The sequence below is a fragment of the Schistocerca piceifrons genome, chromosome 2 (assembly GCF_021461385.2).
Source record: "Schistocerca piceifrons isolate TAMUIC-IGC-003096 chromosome 2, iqSchPice1.1, whole genome shotgun sequence".
Taxonomy (NCBI): Eukaryota; Metazoa; Arthropoda; class Insecta; order Orthoptera; family Acrididae; genus Schistocerca; species Schistocerca piceifrons.
Window position 1 is genome coordinate 877,678,673 of NC_060139.1, and position 18,442 is coordinate 877,697,114.

Consider the following 18,442-nt stretch of genomic DNA (forward strand, 5'->3'; position numbering starts at 1 on the left):
GAGGCCTCAGAACTCAAGCAAACGATGTCATTGGTGCGGATATGAGGCACAACTTTCAAACGACTGCACCTTGCTCACTCGATAGCTGCATTCAGATGCTGCTCCACATCTCGATGACATTCTCTAGAAGACATACAGAGCCACAATGCTGAAAGGGGCGCCGTAAGGCACCTAACACTAGAGCTACTTCTGCCTCGTAGATAGTAATTACCCCCTATTATAGTAATCGTCTATATCAGCTTCACAAAACTTTTTATTTGGTACAGATATGATAACTTGGATTATCTTTTTTAAACCTAAATCATAAATGATACTGAGTGGTGTAAGAGCTCCGCAGCAGGTGTTTCCCACTGAGTCACAAATAGTGCGCATTTTTGGTCACAGAGACATAACAGTGACCTTACTCTGTGCCGTGTTTTCCTTTGACAGAGGACGTAAGTTTCCTCTTAGTGAAGATGGAATGAACGGGACTAAAACCATTTTATACGTATTGGATGCAGTGTGTATGTTTCTGTCTAATTCAGACAGTCAGTTACATTCGACAGTCAGTCAACAGCACGAGAACAAGATCGCACACTCATATTCTACACTAAGTCATAGCTACTCCTCCACTACTGACTGCTTCAGAAAGAGGGAACTAACCAATGAGCAGTAGGCCACCACAATGCTTTTGTTCCCGGATTCGTCATACTTGCAGAGGTACAGCAGGGAGGAAGGAAGCCATGACTGGGGCTTAATTTCTTTTGCATGCTCCCCTCATAATAAGACTCGTTTTCGCTACGTTTCCGATCTGTGTTGACAGGTGACGGCGTCCTTTTACATTGACCTGCCTATTTCAGTATTCCACTTATCGTTGTGGTTCAAAAGGAAGCTTTCTTACTAATGAGGCACCTGTCGTTGCTTTTCTCCATCAAAGACGATCTGGTGCGAGTTTTTTGCAGTCTTAACCACTGTGCGTCGCTGCCATGTCGTTGACATGCTCCTGCCTGCAGCTGCTTTTGTTGCTGTACTTTCCACTGTTGCTGTATAGGTTATTATCCATTCCATGATAGTGTGGCAACAGCTCTGATTACTGCAGCACGAGGGAGGGCATCTGGCCCCAACGTCACATAAAACATGTTTTGATAATCTCTAACTAAAACAAATTGGGGAAAACCTGAGTACAATAGAGCCCTTCATTGAGCTGGGATGAACGCTTTCAAAAAGAAGGAGAAGACCTATGGAACGTAGTCTCAAAAGGGGAGAGTCGGACAAAACCGGGTACCATAAATTAAAATTGCTATAAAAACGTATCTATTACCAATAGATCAACAAACCATAGTTTTCTAGGCTTCTGACTTATTTGTTATCAACATATTATTACGTTAAAATTAACACACAATTTTTTACAATTTTTTTTTTGTTCAGCAGGTGCAAAAACCCAGTTTTACCCCATGAGTTGTGTAAAATCAAGTACCCATTTAAATCAATACAAAACAATGTATACTATTGGAAAACTTTTATTTAAAACCTTTTAACTCAATACAAACTTCGAAATTGTCAGCAAATGTATTAATTTAAACTCCCATAAGTTCCTTTACTAAATATTTCAAACTAAAATACTTAAAAAAATCAATGCTATTAGGCCAATTTTACTTTATAAGGTAAATTGTCCGTTTTATGATGTTATAAAATAAACATAATTGGCATATTAAAAAATCTTCAAATTTAATTATTAATTTTGAAGAACTGAACAAATTTTGCTAACAAAACTTAGCCCTAATCAACTAAGAACAGAGTCACAAACAAATGTGGCGTCCTCTTGTGCGGTGTTGGAGCACACCTCATGTACCCAACAATGACAGGAAATGCACTTAATCCATCCTTCTTTCGAACGAGACTGTGCATACAACTTGTTGCAAATTATGCAAACTTCCTTAGGGTTGTCTTCTTCTGATGAGCTAGAACTCTCATCAAACATCTTCTTTGATTTCTTCGCCAGGCTACATGTTGATGAGATTGATTGCTTCTCCACAGACTTTATCATTTTGGAATAACTGCCTCTCTGGAATTTTGTTTTAGGTCTACTAATAGATGTAGGCCTACTAGGCTTGAAAAGTGTTCTTTTCAATTTTTTTTTCTTCTTGCTCTTGTTTATTTTTTACTTCTTCTTGCCACTCATTTTTGTGTGGTGAAGAAGGGAGTATCGCTGTTTTACCTTTTTTCGTATTGTTTTCAGTGATCTGTTGGTTCTTGCCTCCAAATTTACCTTTGGAGGAGGAAATAACAGCTTGGGAGAGATGGATGGAAACGATGACACTCCTGAAGGTCCAGCAACTTGTATATCCTTTGGGTTATGCTGAGGAATTTCTAGTTGGCCGCCATCAGCCTCTACTACCGTGAGCAGTTCAGTGAGTACTTCTTATGGAATCTCTTCTGCTTCTAGGGATTGAGGAGGTGTAGGTTCTTTGAGTTACCGCCATGTTGTTGCGCAAGGCGGGTGACCTTGAACGAGCTTCGCCTTGCTGCCACCAGGTTGCGGAGGATCGCGCTTAGTTAAAACTAATTGAAGTGTTATGTAATTGATTGCATTCATTTAACTGTTTAAATTAGGTTATAATTTCTTTCAAGCTTTTTAATATTATTTCTTGAACAAATAAGCGTAATGTTTCAACAAACTGTCATCTGTAGGCCTACAGCTTCTCGAAACATGTTCGAATTCTTAAAGAAACATTGAAAAACTGCTTGACTAAGGTAATTTGGCCTACCTAATCTAAACAGTATTCTTGTATTCCTCAACTGGTTAGTTAAAACTAAGCGCGATCCGCTGTAAAAGGGTCCTTCTGGTGCGGCGTCGCCCTTCCGGTCGGCCGCTGATTGGCTGTCTGGGCTCTTATCAGTAGCGACTTCCGCCTTACGTTCTTATCAGTAACGACTACCGCTTGCAGCAAGCTACTGGGACCACTGCAACTCTGACTGTTCACGAAGCAACACCATGTTACAGACTGCCATGCCATTGCGTTTGTGAAGATGCAGAAGGAGAATGAGAGTTACAATATTTAATAATGTACACATTGATCTTGCCGAAAGCCGAGAAGCGATTCTTCTTGGTGTTTTAGCTCTCTGGGGCACTCTGGGATGCTCTCTGGGCACTCTGGGATGCTCTCTGGGTCACTCTGTTTTTGTTTATTCGAAAGCCGAAAAGATTTCACCAACACTTTATTCTCTATAGGAAAACTACATTCTCGCGCCCCTTACATTTCAACATATGTACAAGGCTCTGTTCGAGTATTTGTGAGGATTTTCCGTGAGCCGAATCCGCACGGTCCTGGCTTCAATCTCGGCCTCCATTTCTGCTTCGGTGATTGGAACTCGGTATAGGACCGCCGTTCGTCTGAATCTCTGCACCTCCAGTTCGTGTCCCCCTGAATTTTGTTTCCCATAGTCCTGCCTCCCAGATGTTCCATAACGTTCATTGTTGATGCTATTGCGCGGTGCTCCACGATAGTCACCGTTGTAATGGTTATATTGCCCTTTCCTTCGATCATGCGCTGCTTCTTTTTCAAAAATTAATCCAACTCTCGTAGTAGGCTTTTGAAGGTTTCAATATTCGATCCCTAATTTCCTACAACCGCTTGCTGGTAGCTGCTGGGCAGTTTCGCGAAACAGAACTTAATTATTTCATCATCACTAAGTGGCACATGAAGAAAATGATTCATTTTAATTAAAGTCTCAAAGAGCTGCGTGGGACTCTTGTATCCTGACGCCTCCAGATTTGGACACAAAATTATTTCTTGTTTTATTCGGTCTTGTATTTCGCGCGATCAATACGTACCGAGAAACGCGTCGGTGAATTCTTGCTACTTTAGACATGTACCCGCAACACCGCGCACTTTCTCAGCTGCCGTGGCCTCGATGTGTCCGCAGATAAATTTTAATTTTGCTCTCAATGGCCAAGATACTGGTAGCGTGTTAGAAAATTGTGACAGCCAAACTTTTGGCTTAAGTGAGCCTCCATTTTCCCGGAAATTTTGGAATTTGAAGACCGATAAAGAGTGTTTGTAATCAAACTCTGATCCCTCTTGAACATTTGTATTGGTTCTAGTATCTCACGCGCCCGTCTATTCGACGCGAGTTGACATCATCCGGTGCATGCGGTGACCACAGAGTCCTGCCTCATAATGATACTGGAACTGAGCGTTAGTTGTTCCGATCGGGCTGTCACTTTGCGTCCGTTCGCTCCCTGGGCTGCAGTGCGCGCTTGGTAGTCCACTATCTTGCGCTGAGCCGGTGCACGGTGGACCGCCGTCCGGCGCCACACTTCCATGTCCAGTCGTCGCTTTTGGACGCGATGTGCCAATTTGTACTTGGCGTTCCAGGCGTGCTACACGTTTTTCTACGCTTTCGCATCTTTGCGTGGTATCCGCAACGCGTTCTTCAACGCTTTCCGTTCTTTGCGTCGTACTCGCAAGTACTTCGTTCCCCTGGGCTTTTATCACATCAGTTCCTACCACACTGACGTGTCCAATTCGTCTATCGATTCTTCCCCGGTTATTTGCAATTTTTGCCAATTTTTTGGAGCCAGCTGCCTCTACCCTTGCTAACTCTGCATCCTTCTTGGCTTCGACGGCCCTTTTCTTCGCCTCGACAATCGTCTTACCGACCACTGCTATTTCACTCTTGACTTCCTTCACAACCGCAAGTACCTTATTCTCTACTTCATCCATTCTCCTTTCTAGGTTCTGCTTTATGTCCTTTACCACCCGCAAAATCCATGATAATAAATCCTTCAGCTGACTATGCCCATCTTCAAGAATTGGTGGTGGTGGTGGTGGTGGTTAGTGTTTAACGTCCCGTTGACAACGAGGTCATTAGAGACGGAGCGCAAGCTCGGGTTAGGGAAGGATTGGGAAGGAAATCGGCCGTGCCCTTTCAAAGGAACCATCCTGGCATTTGCCTGAAACGATTTAGGGAAATCACGGAAAACCTAAATCAGGATGGCTGGAGACGGGATTGAACCGTCGTCGTCCCGAATGCGAGTCCAGTGTGCTAACCACTGCGCTACCTCGCTCGGTCAAGAATTGGTGATTTTACTGTAGACACTTTAGCACTGTTACATTGTCATGGCCGAATTTTCCTCAGTGTGTTCTCATCTGTGGTCTTATTTATATAAACAAGATCATCCACATATCTGTTCACTTCTACCTCCCTTTATTTCTCACTCAATTCACCGCTAATATCCTCCTGCTCTCGGTCTGACTCCGATTCGCGTCTATTGTCTGTGTACCACACCTCACGTTGTAAGGCGTATGCTTCGCCGGCGATGGGCGAAGCATGACAGAATCTCTGACCAGAGAGTAGTTTATCGTTAGCTGTTGCTAGTCTGCGCTTGACCGCGCGAGTCGACAGTTGGATAGTTGCACTCTGTCTGTGGTAGTAGTCAGTCGACAGTAGTAGCGAGTGGACGGTTGTACTGAGCGGGCGTCGGCATGCGTCGACGGCGTGTTCTTCTTGCGACTCTGGTCAGGATTGTGGTGGGCGATGAGTATTGTTGTAGATGGTAATGAAGCAGCATTGCGCACATCTAGTAATGTATGCTAATTGTAAATAATTTGTTCAAAAAATGCCCCAATAATAATTTTTTATAAAGTAACTCTTTTAAAGGAAAACATTCATTTCAATTTAAAGAATATTTGCTATGCATTTCCTTCAAGAATCAAAATTAAATATACGCCAGCATTGCACGAAGCTGTGTCGATAAATAAGAGCAGATATAGATGCAGTTTTTATTGAGGTAAGAGTTTTTGCTTTTTCATTCAGAATACATGGCCGAAGGTCAGCGCTACTGTCCTTATAAAATTTATCAGGTTTAATTATTTCACAGGGCCGAAGGTCAGCGCTGATGTCCTTATAAAATTTATCAGACATTATTATTTCTGTTAGGAAGTTACATTTCCTACAGTGTTCATTATTTAATTAATGTTATTGTGGGTTTTATGCTCAATCTTCATTCCTTAAATTTTGTGGCGAGGTTACGCATGGTTCCATTTACATTTTCATTTAACAAAATTTCCTGTGGGGAGGTTACACTTGGCGACATCCGGACCAGGATCGTATTTCTTTGTGAATCTTCTGAGAAGTAGTCATATATCTGCTCTTAATTACTTAAATGTAACTAGTATTTGGCGCAACGCATTTACTAATTTGTCACTCTTTCTTCCACAGATCATCGGCAATATTTTTGCTCTTTGTTGTATTGTGTTTGTTGCATTTTTTATTGTCTTTGTTTCATTTGTGAATAATTTTGATTAGTGAAAAATGCCGCGAAAAACTGTTAACAGTACATTGCGATGTACAATGAGTGAAATAACCGACTCTAATAATTTGACCGATAGTACTTACGACACGCAGTGTAATAATGACAGTTCCCCATTTATGGAGAATCAGTGCGTGCTGATCACCGGTAATGATTTTATTGCTAATGATGAGGAAACAAATTCAATTGTGTCCTCTGTTAATTTGACGACAATTGATGACGTGGGGCGTTCTGTTGCAATGAGCGCTGCCCAGCTTGACACACCCGGTTTGCAGGATTTAGATGACAAACAGATAAATATTTTTAATGAAAATGAACAGTGTACTCAAAGTACGGCAGATTTATTTAATTCTGAGGTAGTGACTAACAGTGCACATCCGATTGGCAAACCTTTTCAAGAATCACAGAATATCCAAATGGATACACAAAACGTGACAATTGCAGGTACGCCATTAAACAGCACAAAGAATACAGTAGCTAATTTTGACATGGATCGAGTCATAGCATTAATGATACAACTTAACGAGAACAATCTCAAACAACAGAGTGAAAGACAAGACTACAATCACAAACAACTTATTCATGAAATTAATGAAAAACTAGACAACAATTCCAAACAGCTTAGTGAACAGATCAAACAACTTAGTGAAAAACAAGACAACCTTAATGAAAATTTCAAGCAACTTAGAGAAAAACATGACAACCTTAATGAAAAATTAGACAACAATTTCAGACAGCTTAGTGAACAGATTACAGCCGTTGCCGCGCAGTGTCATGATACTAAAGAACAATTACGTGAAGAAATTGAGGCTTGCGCTAGGAAAAGTAGTGAAGAAATTAGATCTGTTGCTCAAGATTTAAGGGATATGCAAACAGCTACAACAGAAACACTTAGAGACGAAATTAATGCAGTCGCTGAACAATGTTCTGAAAATGCAACACAGTTACACGACGAGTTTAATTTAAAGTCACCAGAAGTTTCACACATTGTGGATACGGAAGACGACAAGAAATGTGAACAACAGATCAGCCAAATTAACGAACGTATTAAAGTGACAGAAATGAAAATTGTTTCACTCACTAACACGTCACAGCATAGGGCACATTCCCATCATCTGTCACACTCATACAGCCAGTGTAACTTAAGTAATTTACAGAAACTACGTGACTTAAAATCCGAAAAGCTACAGACAAACAGATTCTTATGTAATCGTGAACCTGTTCCCACATTCAGTGACGAGAACGTTGATTACGAGCAATTTTTATCTGTAAGAAAATCTAAGAAATTTAAAAACGACAGAGCACAGGTACACGCTTTGAACCGTATACGACAATTTGTTTTTGTACTTTCAATAGCATTGCCTGTAATACAGAAACTACAGTTAGCATGGATACAGCAATTTGTTTTTGAATTTTTGCCGCCATTTCCTGTAACACAGAAGCTGGAATTTATTTGCAGTGCGTGATTAACCTCAGGGGATTCATTACGCTTTAATGAATATGTGCCGTAGCGTGCACAGGGCCCCGAGCCGTAGTAGTGCTGTTTCATCTTTAGTTTTCTATTAAAAAAGCTCTTCAACTATTGCTCTATCTAGAATTAAGAAAAGTGTAAAGAAAACCCGATATGACAAATTTTACCGAAAGCGACAATTTTGATTAGACACTCCAGAAATGACAACTACGAGAACTTTAATATCAGAGAAAATTTTTAATCATCAGTATGTGAAAAATTATCAGCAATAGCGAACGCATTTTGGTAACAATAGACGTTTTTCACCGCAATAGCATCAAAGCCAGCCGGTTAGCATACCTAACCAACAATGTAATGTACAAGGTCAACCAAGCTTTAATGTTTCGCCGCGTGCACGTATAGCCTCAGCTCCAACAAATAGTAATGCATAGCAACAAGGAATCAGTATGTACAGAAAACACATTATTTCAATTCCTATCGCAATGCACCATATAGAAATGATTATCACGACAGACGTGAAAACAATGAGCACAATTTTCAGCGTACATTTAATAACAGTCGATCTCATCAGCAGCAAGAAGATCAGCAACAACATATTATCACGAATGAACCAGACAATACTTGTCATCCATAGCGTAATACGTCAGGAAGAAATAACAGAACAGTTCAAATAGTCGAAATGCCACAGCATCCTCCCGAAAATAATAACACGTCAGAAATAATTTGACTAGATACAGTACAGGTTGCATATTCCAGTAACGTAAGCAATAATTTTGACACGCAGAATCTTGTTCACGAGAATGTTATTTGAAACATGCTTTGTTGAATGCACCACTTTTATCGCACCCAAATCTTACTAGATATTTTTCCATTGCCACCGACAGTTCTAACACTGCTTTAGGCGTACATATTTTTCCAGGAAATTGAAGAAGATGATTGTACAGTAATTAAAAACATCGCATTTGCAAGTCGCATTCTGTCACCTGCTGAAAGAAATTATTCTGTTACTGAACTTCAAACATTATGTGTTGTTTGGGCTTCTACGAGATTAAGGTATTTTCTTTATGGAAGACATACCACCGTTTACACAGACCATAGAGCTATACAATTTTTACTTTCGGCTAAATTTACTCACGACAGATTAAGCAGATGGAAACTTTATTTGCAGGAATTTAATTTCACAATTGTTCACATTCCTGGCACACAAAATGTTGTAGCAGACGCACTATCTCGTTCTCTCAGCAACAATCAGCAAGACATCGCAACCAACTTCTGCAAAGCAAATTTCAGCGTCATGTACATTCAACAAGTTGCATTAGAAAATTTCATTTCGTCGTCATTAAGAGATATAGCACAGGAGTAGAGTAAAGATAACGTGTGGAAAGAAATTAAACACCTTTGGCAAGATAGGAATAACGTTACCATTAGAAACCATTACACTGTACGCAATGACATTCTGTTTCGCCGCTCTCATCCTGACAGCAACTGTTGGTTATTATGCATTCCTGACGAACTTGTTAACAAATTAATCTGGTATACTCATTTAAGTTACGCACATTACGGACCCAGAAAATGTTTTCTTATACTGAGACAGAACTGTTATTTTGCCAACATGGAGAAACGTATACGACGAGTTTTAGCGTCATGTAAAATCTGCCAGAAAGCTAAGTCAGACACAACTTCACATATTCCTCCATTATATCCCATTGTACCTGTTAAATTGAGACATATGGCCGCTGTAGACATTTTTGGTCCCATTCCCAGAACTAATAGAGGTTTTTGCTACATCTTTGTCGCTGTTGAACTCACTTCAAAATTTGTTACCTTCACTCCGTTACGCAAAGCTACTGCTAAAACTGTTTCGAAAGCATTTATAAAACATTTTCTCTTTCATGTAGGGCATGTGTTGAAAGTAATTTCCGACAATGGATCACAGTTTCGATCTGCTATATGGACACGAGCTAGAAACATTTCTCCGATCTATACATCCAGGTACCATGCTTCTTTGAACCCTTGTGAACGATTAATGAAAGAAATTGGTAAACTGTGCAGAATATACTGCCATAAAAGACATATTGATTGGGACACACACATACTCTCATTCCAGGATGTAATTAATTCTATACCAAATGAATCTACTATGCTATTTCCGTCTGTTATACTGAAAAATGTTGAACCACCTAACAAAATTAAAGAATTAGCAAACTTTCCTACATCTCGTCGACTACAACACCATGAAATAATTGACATTGCGCTGAACAACATCAAACGTGCCGCAGAGCGCCGGAGAAGACAGCAAAAACAGGTTTGTACACGCCGTGACTTTCACGTTGGACAGAAGATATTAGTACATACACACTATTTATCCAACAGAATAAAAGGTAGGTGCAGTAAATTTGAACTTCTATACGCAGGTCCATATCGGATTCGCAGCATTCCTCACCCCAATGTTGTACACGTCGAAACTTTGAGAACCAGAAAATCCAAAGGAAACCACCACATATCGAATATTAAACCTTTTATTGAATGAAGATACTTTATGATTTAACATGCTGTAGTGCCATTTCCTATTTTTTTGACCAGTTATGCATTTATATTCACATGAATACTTACTGATGATTGTCGTATTTTTCTTGGCAAGTGCTCGGCAAGGTAAGGTTAGCAGGTCGCTTTTCTTGTCGTTATACATCAGACCGTGCACATTTTTCCAGATAAATTTACGTATCTTATGAATAATTATGCAATTTTATCTAGTGACATATTAATTTTATTAAATTCTCTCTCCATTAAAGTCTTTAATTCTCGCCTCTATTAACTACACAACATACAAGTTGAACACAAAGAAGGTCACATTTCTTGTCATCATTTTTTATGTATGTACGATTGTTTCATGTTTTGTTTGTATGCACTATGAAATAGTTAAGATACAGCAAACACCAGTTGACTTTGACATTTTTGCCTTATGATATCTCAACATCGTGACTATTTTACATTTTTCTTTTTTTTTTTTTTTTTTTTTTTTTGCTGCTACATTGTGATACACTGGGTACATTTTTGCCTCTGAACACTATGTTTTTTGACATATTACGTTTTCTGTCATGCTATGCTGTATGCTGAATTATGTTACTATAAACCAGTTTTTATTTAATGAGTATATGTTTTAAATGCAAGACATTAATCTTTGTTCATCATTTTCAGAAAGAAATAACGTGTAAAAGAAATAAATTAAACAGAAATGGGAATTTCACCTTCAGAATGAATGAAAGAAAATGCAGTACCTCATGAGGAAGAGTAAATGGATCAGAATTAACAGGCATTAACAAGAATATACTATACACATCGTAGAATAGCAGTCTTAACTAATTTTTTTCTTTCAGAATACGAGGCGATTGATGCAGGCTGTCAGACAGAACAACACATTTTAGTTTTAGTGATGAAATATGCTAGAAATAAGGAATAGTTGTGTAATGAGTAATGAAATGATTCTTTTGCAGATGATAATGAATGATGATGAATAATGATGAAGAATATGCTACTATGGATAATGAACTTTTTCTTTACAGGTGATGATAATAATGGAACTATGATAATATGGATAATGTAGTTTTTTCTTTACAGATGAGGATGATGTTGAAGTCTATGTATTTATGCTATGTAGTTATTTAAGTATTTGTTGCAGTTCGTTTTGACAGTATGTGTTATTTATTTATTTAATTTATTTATTTATTTATTTATTGTTCCGTGGGACCACATTTAGGAGAAGTCTCCATGGTCATGGAACGAGTCAATACATGAAATTATAACACGATTGTAGAAACAGATAAAATGAAATATAGGAAATATTGCATAGTATGATGACTGAAGGTTTTGGAAAGGACAGCTAGGGAACACATATATTTTTTATACACATTTCACTACCTGATAATTCGAAGTTCACTACTTTTCAGCATAAAATGCGTTTCTTCTTTCAGTTTAGTAATCCATTTTTGTATATTTTGCAGGAGAAATTATTCATGAAATTAATGTGCTGTAAGCAGTTGTTCATTAAACCTATGTCATTTATGAATGTCATAACCTTGCTACAGCTGACTCATGATGAATGATGTTACACATCTTCATTTGCAGCAATAACTCAAAAGCAAATATTTTCATTCCCCAGTAATTACCCAACACAATGCATTGCTAGCAAAAAAAAGAAAAATTAAAAAAATTAATAAAATGCTTTGTAACTGGCCAATGTCTGCCAGTGATTACTATAATTAGATTAATTATGTGCATTATTCTGTAATACTATGTCACTTATTAACTGCTGTTTTCAATGATGACTTCTGATGGTTTGCAATTAGGCAACGAATGCCAATGTTCTCTGTAAAACGTCTCATGAATATTATTATGTAATACTACGTCATTTATTAGCTCCTGTTTTCAATGATGACTTCTGATAGTTTGTAATTAGGCAATGAGTGCCAATGTTCTCTGTAAAACGTCTCATGAATATTATTATGTAATACTATGTCATTTATTAGCTCCTGTTTTCAATGATGACTGCTGATGGTTTGCAATTAGCAATGAATGCCAATGTTCATTGAAAAACTACTCATGAACATTATTCTGTAATACTACATCCATGGTACAGAAATGTTCAATAACTGGGCAATGAGTGCCACCCATTACTAGTGTAATTCTCAATGAAGACTAGTATGTGACTTAATGTCCTTCACCTTCTAACCTAATTACATGGAATTACAGCAATATCCGTTTGTCCTGTATATCCTCATGATCATGGAGCACTATATTTGGTTTTAGCACTAATTCTACGTTGGTGTACCAGACAAGAACGTGGTGTTGACACGACATGCTGTCCACCACCATGAGCGATGGAGATGCGATTATGCTCCCACTGTTTGGTGTACCTAATGTACTACCAAATGGATAACATGGAATATTACTATGGCATTTCAGTGCCTTGGCTACGCTGATTAATACTTCTGGGAAAAGAACTTTAGATTGCCTCACTTGGTGTTGTGTTTCAGTAGAAAGATATGGACTTTCAGTGCAGCTGCATGCAACTTAAAGTGCTACAACCATGATGCAATCCTTCCCTTTCCTATCATAATTCTTGTAACATAGTAAAAATCATTTTGTTATCATGATTTGTATTCATGGCCTATACATTTTGTGATTTGCTGATATGTTCTGAACTACAGTGCATGTGCACTTTTGTCATTTTGTTAACATGATTTCTACTCATTGCATATACATTTTTTGTGATTTGCTAATATGTTCTGTCCTACTGTGCGTGTGCACTTTTGCCATTTGTGAATATGTCTTGTACTCATTGTATATATTTTGTCATTGCCTGATATGTTCTGTACTCAGTGCATGTGGACTATATTTACCTCATGTTCTGCACCTATATATCTGTATATATTCTGTGATTGTAAAGTTAATTAATTATGAAAAATTTGTTGCTCATGGCAAGTCCAATTGACTCACCATTGCTGCCAAATTTTTGCCCCCCCAGTGGAGGGTTATGTAAGGCGTATGCTTCGCCAGCGATGGGCGAAGCATGACAGAATCTCTGACCAGAGAGTAGTTTATCGTTAGCTGTTGCTAGTCTGCGCTTGACCGCGCGAGTCGACAGTTGGATAGTTGCACTCTGTCTGTAGTAGTAGTCAGTCGACAGTAGTAGCGAGTGGACGGTTGTACTGAGCGGGCGTCGGCATGCGTCGACGGCGTGTTCTTCTTGCGACTCTGGTCAGGATTGTGGTGAACGATGAGTATTGTTGTAGAAGGTAATGAAACAGCATTGCGCACATCTAGTAATGTATGTTAATTGTAATTAATTTGTTCAAAAAATGTCCCAATAATAATTTTTTATAAAGTAACTCTTTTAAAGAAAAACATTCATTTCAATTTAAAGAATATTTGCTATGCATTTCCTCCAAGAATCAAAATTAAATATACGCCAGCATTGCACGAAGCTGTGTCGATAAATAAGAGCAGATATAGATGCAGTTTTTATTGAGGTAAGAGTTTTTGCTTTTTTATTCAGAATACAGGGCCGAAGGTCAGCGCTGCTGTCCTTATAAAATGTATCAGACATTATTATTTCTGTTAGGAAGTTACATTTCCTACAGGGTTCATTATTTAATTAATGTTATTGTGGGTTTTATGCTCAATCTTCATTCTTTAAATTTTGTGGCGAGGTTACGCATGGTTCCATTTACATTTTCATTTAACAAAATTTCCTGTGGGGAGGTTACAACGTCCCGTAGGAAAACTCAACATTTCTTCATCTGGCAACTACCCTGATCCTGTTCAAACGTGTGCAGTCTATTTATTTGAGATGCGTTCAACAACAGTCGCGCCCTGCTAAAAGTGAACATTCATTCATGGAACATCAACAACAACAAAAAATGTAACACCGAAAACCCCATACTACACTTGACACAAAAATTGCTATAGTCCGCTCCTAGTACTAAAAAAAATGAATTTAACCCACAAATGTCGATAAGACAACCCCTCCAAAATAATTTCATCGCTCAAGCAATGCTGTCAATTTCAACGGAATGTGATGTGGTACAGAACCCAGAAACATCAACCACTTCACACAAAATGAAACAACATGAGACTACAAAATAAATGAACAAAATCAATGGCTATTAAATGCCCACCGCAAAATGTTTCTAACGCGAACTCTAATTACAGCAAAGAAAATTAATTATGATGTTTCTCTTTAATCAGAAAAGTTATCGTTCTAGTTCTGACAGCGTTTCAGCAATTACAGGAAATAACCGAGGCAAGGGTCGCCGTATTAAGCGAGGTGCCGGGGAGGAGAAGAGTTTGTACCTCTTCAATTCTGACGAATTTGACATGACAACGAGACATGCCCTCGAACCCCTAATTACCTACCACCTAATTAATTATGCGTACAAAGGTAACGAAGGGAAATGATGGCGGACCCTGCTAGTTGGTAAAATAAGGAGAGCACACTCACAATAATTTAATAAAAATCGTAATCTACTTAGAAGAAAAGGGAAATTTATCATAATAAACATCAGGAAATGGAATTCTGCATATATCTACAAAGTGATATGTAGCTTAAATATTGCAATGAGATTTATTATAAATCAGAACATAAAGGCACATGATTATCGACACAGACAGTAGGTTAAATGATAGGGTGTTCTGTACTACTATGCGAATAAGAGTTGGCTCGAGAACAAGGGCTCCTACTCTCTGTGATGCAATAGCTTGACGATAATGACTGGAGGTCCTAATCAAACAAATATTACTCTCTTGACTATATTGCAGTATCGCGATTAGCAGTGAGAGCTCACGTGAAACAAGCAAAGCGAGCCCGTGCTACTGAGGACTTCAGTTTAAAATTAATAGGACCTACAATGCCGGAGCCGCAAAATACTTTATCAATCCTGAAATTTGTAGCAGGTCATCGGTAGGCAGCTTTCTGATGATGTAGCCCCGACTTCAAGTGTGCAGCAACTCTGTTTCAACCCCTAGCGTCGAAGGTTGTCCGAGAATTTTAAGTTCTGCCGAAAAAAGGTGCGACTAAGATCGGATCCCGAATACCTGCGTCCGAACAATGCAAGAGTGAAGCCAACATTGAACTCCCTACTATCCTCGAAAACCGAGAATCAGCATTCAGTTCTGATTCCAAAATTCACCCACACTGTCTCACAATACACGCGCCAATAGCGACCGTTGCCTCTAATTTCGAGCAGGGCTTTATGACGTGAACTAGCCCGAGTTTAAGTTGACCAATCACGCCTCTGCTATTCAGCTGAAGGCACTGAACTTGCCGTTTGACCGGCTATGAAAACAACATGCCTGGACCACCGGTCATCCGGCGCCAGACAGTCTCACCCAGCAGCGCAGGGTCCACAAGTATTCTGAGAATCAAGAGGAGAATGCAGTCAGTCAGTGCCAGGAGTCTTCGTTTCAGACGCGCCAGAATGTTAAACACATAAACTGCAGCGACACTCACACGTCTCGCGAGTCGTTACGCCCTGTATAAAATGGGTGAAACTCGATTACGTCAGTCGTTCCGCCAGGCGCTTAAGCCCATTGTACGACCCTCTCAGTATTCAGAGAAATGCAGATCCCAACCAGAAACGCAGTGTGCTGCGTCCTCCGATGCTCTCCTCGCACTGACCACCCAGGGAAGTAACCCATCATGCATAGGAATCAAGTGAAAAGTATTTTGAGCTCTCAGCACTAATACTCTCATTACAATAACCTTATTCGGTCTGATACCACCGTGCAATGACGTAGAACATCAATAAAATTGTTGAAATTGAGAGGTGACATGCAAAAGAGGGCATGGAACCTCTTACCCTGTTCTAACCCACACTTAGATACCCAGTTTGACCCAACAGTGACTTGTTGACTTGAAAATGGCATCTCTAGGTTATGTATTGCTGCAGGAGTATGAAAAGAACGTCGAAATATGCAGTTAAATATACTTAATCAAGATATACACTTGCCTCTATCTTTAGACAATGTTATACTGCTTCAGACTCATTAAACAAACAGAACAAAATTGAAAAATTTACAGCTTAATACTTTAAAAATTCATAGAAATAAGAAAACGTGCTTCTCTGCTGCTGTTGTTCCCTGCAACTGCATGAATTGGCTGCCGCTATTAGTACCAGTGTTCAACCGCTAGACAGAAGCACCCGTAACAAAATTTGCGAGGTACCCGGTTTGACCCTCCTACCCAGTTTTGTTCGATTCTCTGCTACACGAGCTCATGTGATTACATCTGCAAGCACCGAGATGGACGAAGTAGCTCAGATCGCGACCGCCTCTCGTGCGCGATTGCTTTATTGTGTTAGCATTTGTAGAATTTTTACCAGGTGTAAACAAATAGCTTTCTATCGCTATCTATACTTAGGTGAAAAAGATAAATATTTTGTTCCTGTGTGTAACAGACTGCATTAAACAAAATATTGCCGCTACATTCCACTTTAGAGACATTCAGTACCAAATTCAGAATTATTCTGACTGTAGAAATCTAATTTTTCTAATATTAGGCAAAGGGTATGATGAGTTGGAATAGACGCCATCTTCTTTACTATTTTCACACCGGAGATACTAATGATACTTGCTAGGAATCCAGTCTAACATCAATTCCCGTACGCATCTTTCAAACTGCGAGTGTTTGTAGTTATTGGCACACAGAATTATTACCAATGTATAAAAACAAAAATTCATGACAATGCATATTTCTATGGGTTATTGGAGGATTAATTATACTGGCTGCTAGCAAGAATGTGAGTTAAAGTACTTCCTGCCAACTCATCCACGGAACCGAGCGCTTTAATAACATAAATTTGCCTTGTTTTGAAATTCTAAGTAGAGTTTGAATACGTAGATAATGAAAGAATAAACATGGGAATAAAACTTTTAATCTAACATAGGAGGTAAATACACCCAAATGTCAATTTAAATATGAGAGTTTTGATACAAATTATAGTGATAATGAATGCAAGTTCCACACACATTCTCATTGGCTCCTTACAGGAATAATTAATACCAACAGAAATACAAACCATTTTTATTTTATATTTTGCGTTGTAACGTCTTCCTATTGGTGACAAAAGAAGTCTGACTCGCTGTTTGTTTCCTCCATAATTTGCAGCCGGCCACAGTTGTCGAAGTTTCACCATTTCACTGCTGACGGCAGAACACGAAAGAGTGAGTCTCTAGAAGCACTAGAGACTCTGCTCGCACAGAAATAGCCTCTTTATGTTGCACCTGACGTCGCTGATGGTTCCGTCGTTGAAAATAGCCCCACAGTCCTGGCCTCCTGTAGAATCGGGTAACTTTAAGTTATCAGGCTCACCTTTCTTCCAGTTTACGTGGCCACTCGATATCAAAGGTTGACCTGGAGCACAGGAAATAATAATTTCATTCATGTAAAATGTATTATGTGGTTAAATGTTAAAATTGAGCAGTCAGGAAAAAACTCTTATGTCTGGTTATTACAACACAACTCTGTGGATGATCATACAGTCTGTTTGAAAAAGAACTACCTAGTTTTAATGTGTCCTAGAATCTGTACAAAGTGACATACTAGTCTGTGGTGTTTGACTCATCATCTCGCTAAGTTTGGCACCACTGCAGTTGGCAGGTCTGATTGACCTTGAGACAGCCCCAATGCTGTTTCTTTCTTCTGTTCTTTCAGTTCAGTCCAGGTTTTCATGCAGTGGAGTGCAAAGCAACTCAGCAACAATGTGTACGTTGAGTCTACAATTCATCTCAGTGGAACAGTTAATCGTCATAACTGCAGAATTTGGGGGGGGGGGGGGGAGGGGCAGAGCATCCACATGAAGTTATTCAGCATCAACGTGACTCTCCCAAAGTTAATATCTGGTGCGGTTTGATGGAAGATCATGTGATTGGTCCTTTCTTTTTTGTAGAAAAAACGGTGAACGGGGACGTTTACTGCGACATGTTCACAGAGAACGTCTTTCCCTAAATGGACGATATTGAGGTGGAAAAGGGGCTTGTGTTTTCCTAACAAGATGGCACCCCACCACATTACAGTAACCATGTGTGTGCAGCTATTGACACTCGCTTTCCACGACAGAGCCCAGACTTAACCCCTCTGAACTTTTTCTTTTGCGTCCATACAAAAAATGTTGTGTACA

At 39.1% G+C, this 18,442-nt stretch overlaps 1 protein-coding gene across 1 annotated transcript in view; it reads right to left on the reverse strand.

Annotated features, from left to right (window-relative positions):
• Window positions 1-17,503: 17,503 nt before the first annotated feature.
• Window positions 17,504-18,442, reverse strand: part of LOC124775954 (hemolymph lipopolysaccharide-binding protein-like) — a 47,664-nt gene continuing 46,725 nt past the window's right edge. The window contains exon 5 of the mRNA XM_047250796.1: window positions 17,504-17,676. Coding sequence (XP_047106752.1) covers window positions 17,504-17,676 — 173 coding nt within the window. The remainder of the gene's footprint in view (window positions 17,677-18,442) is intronic.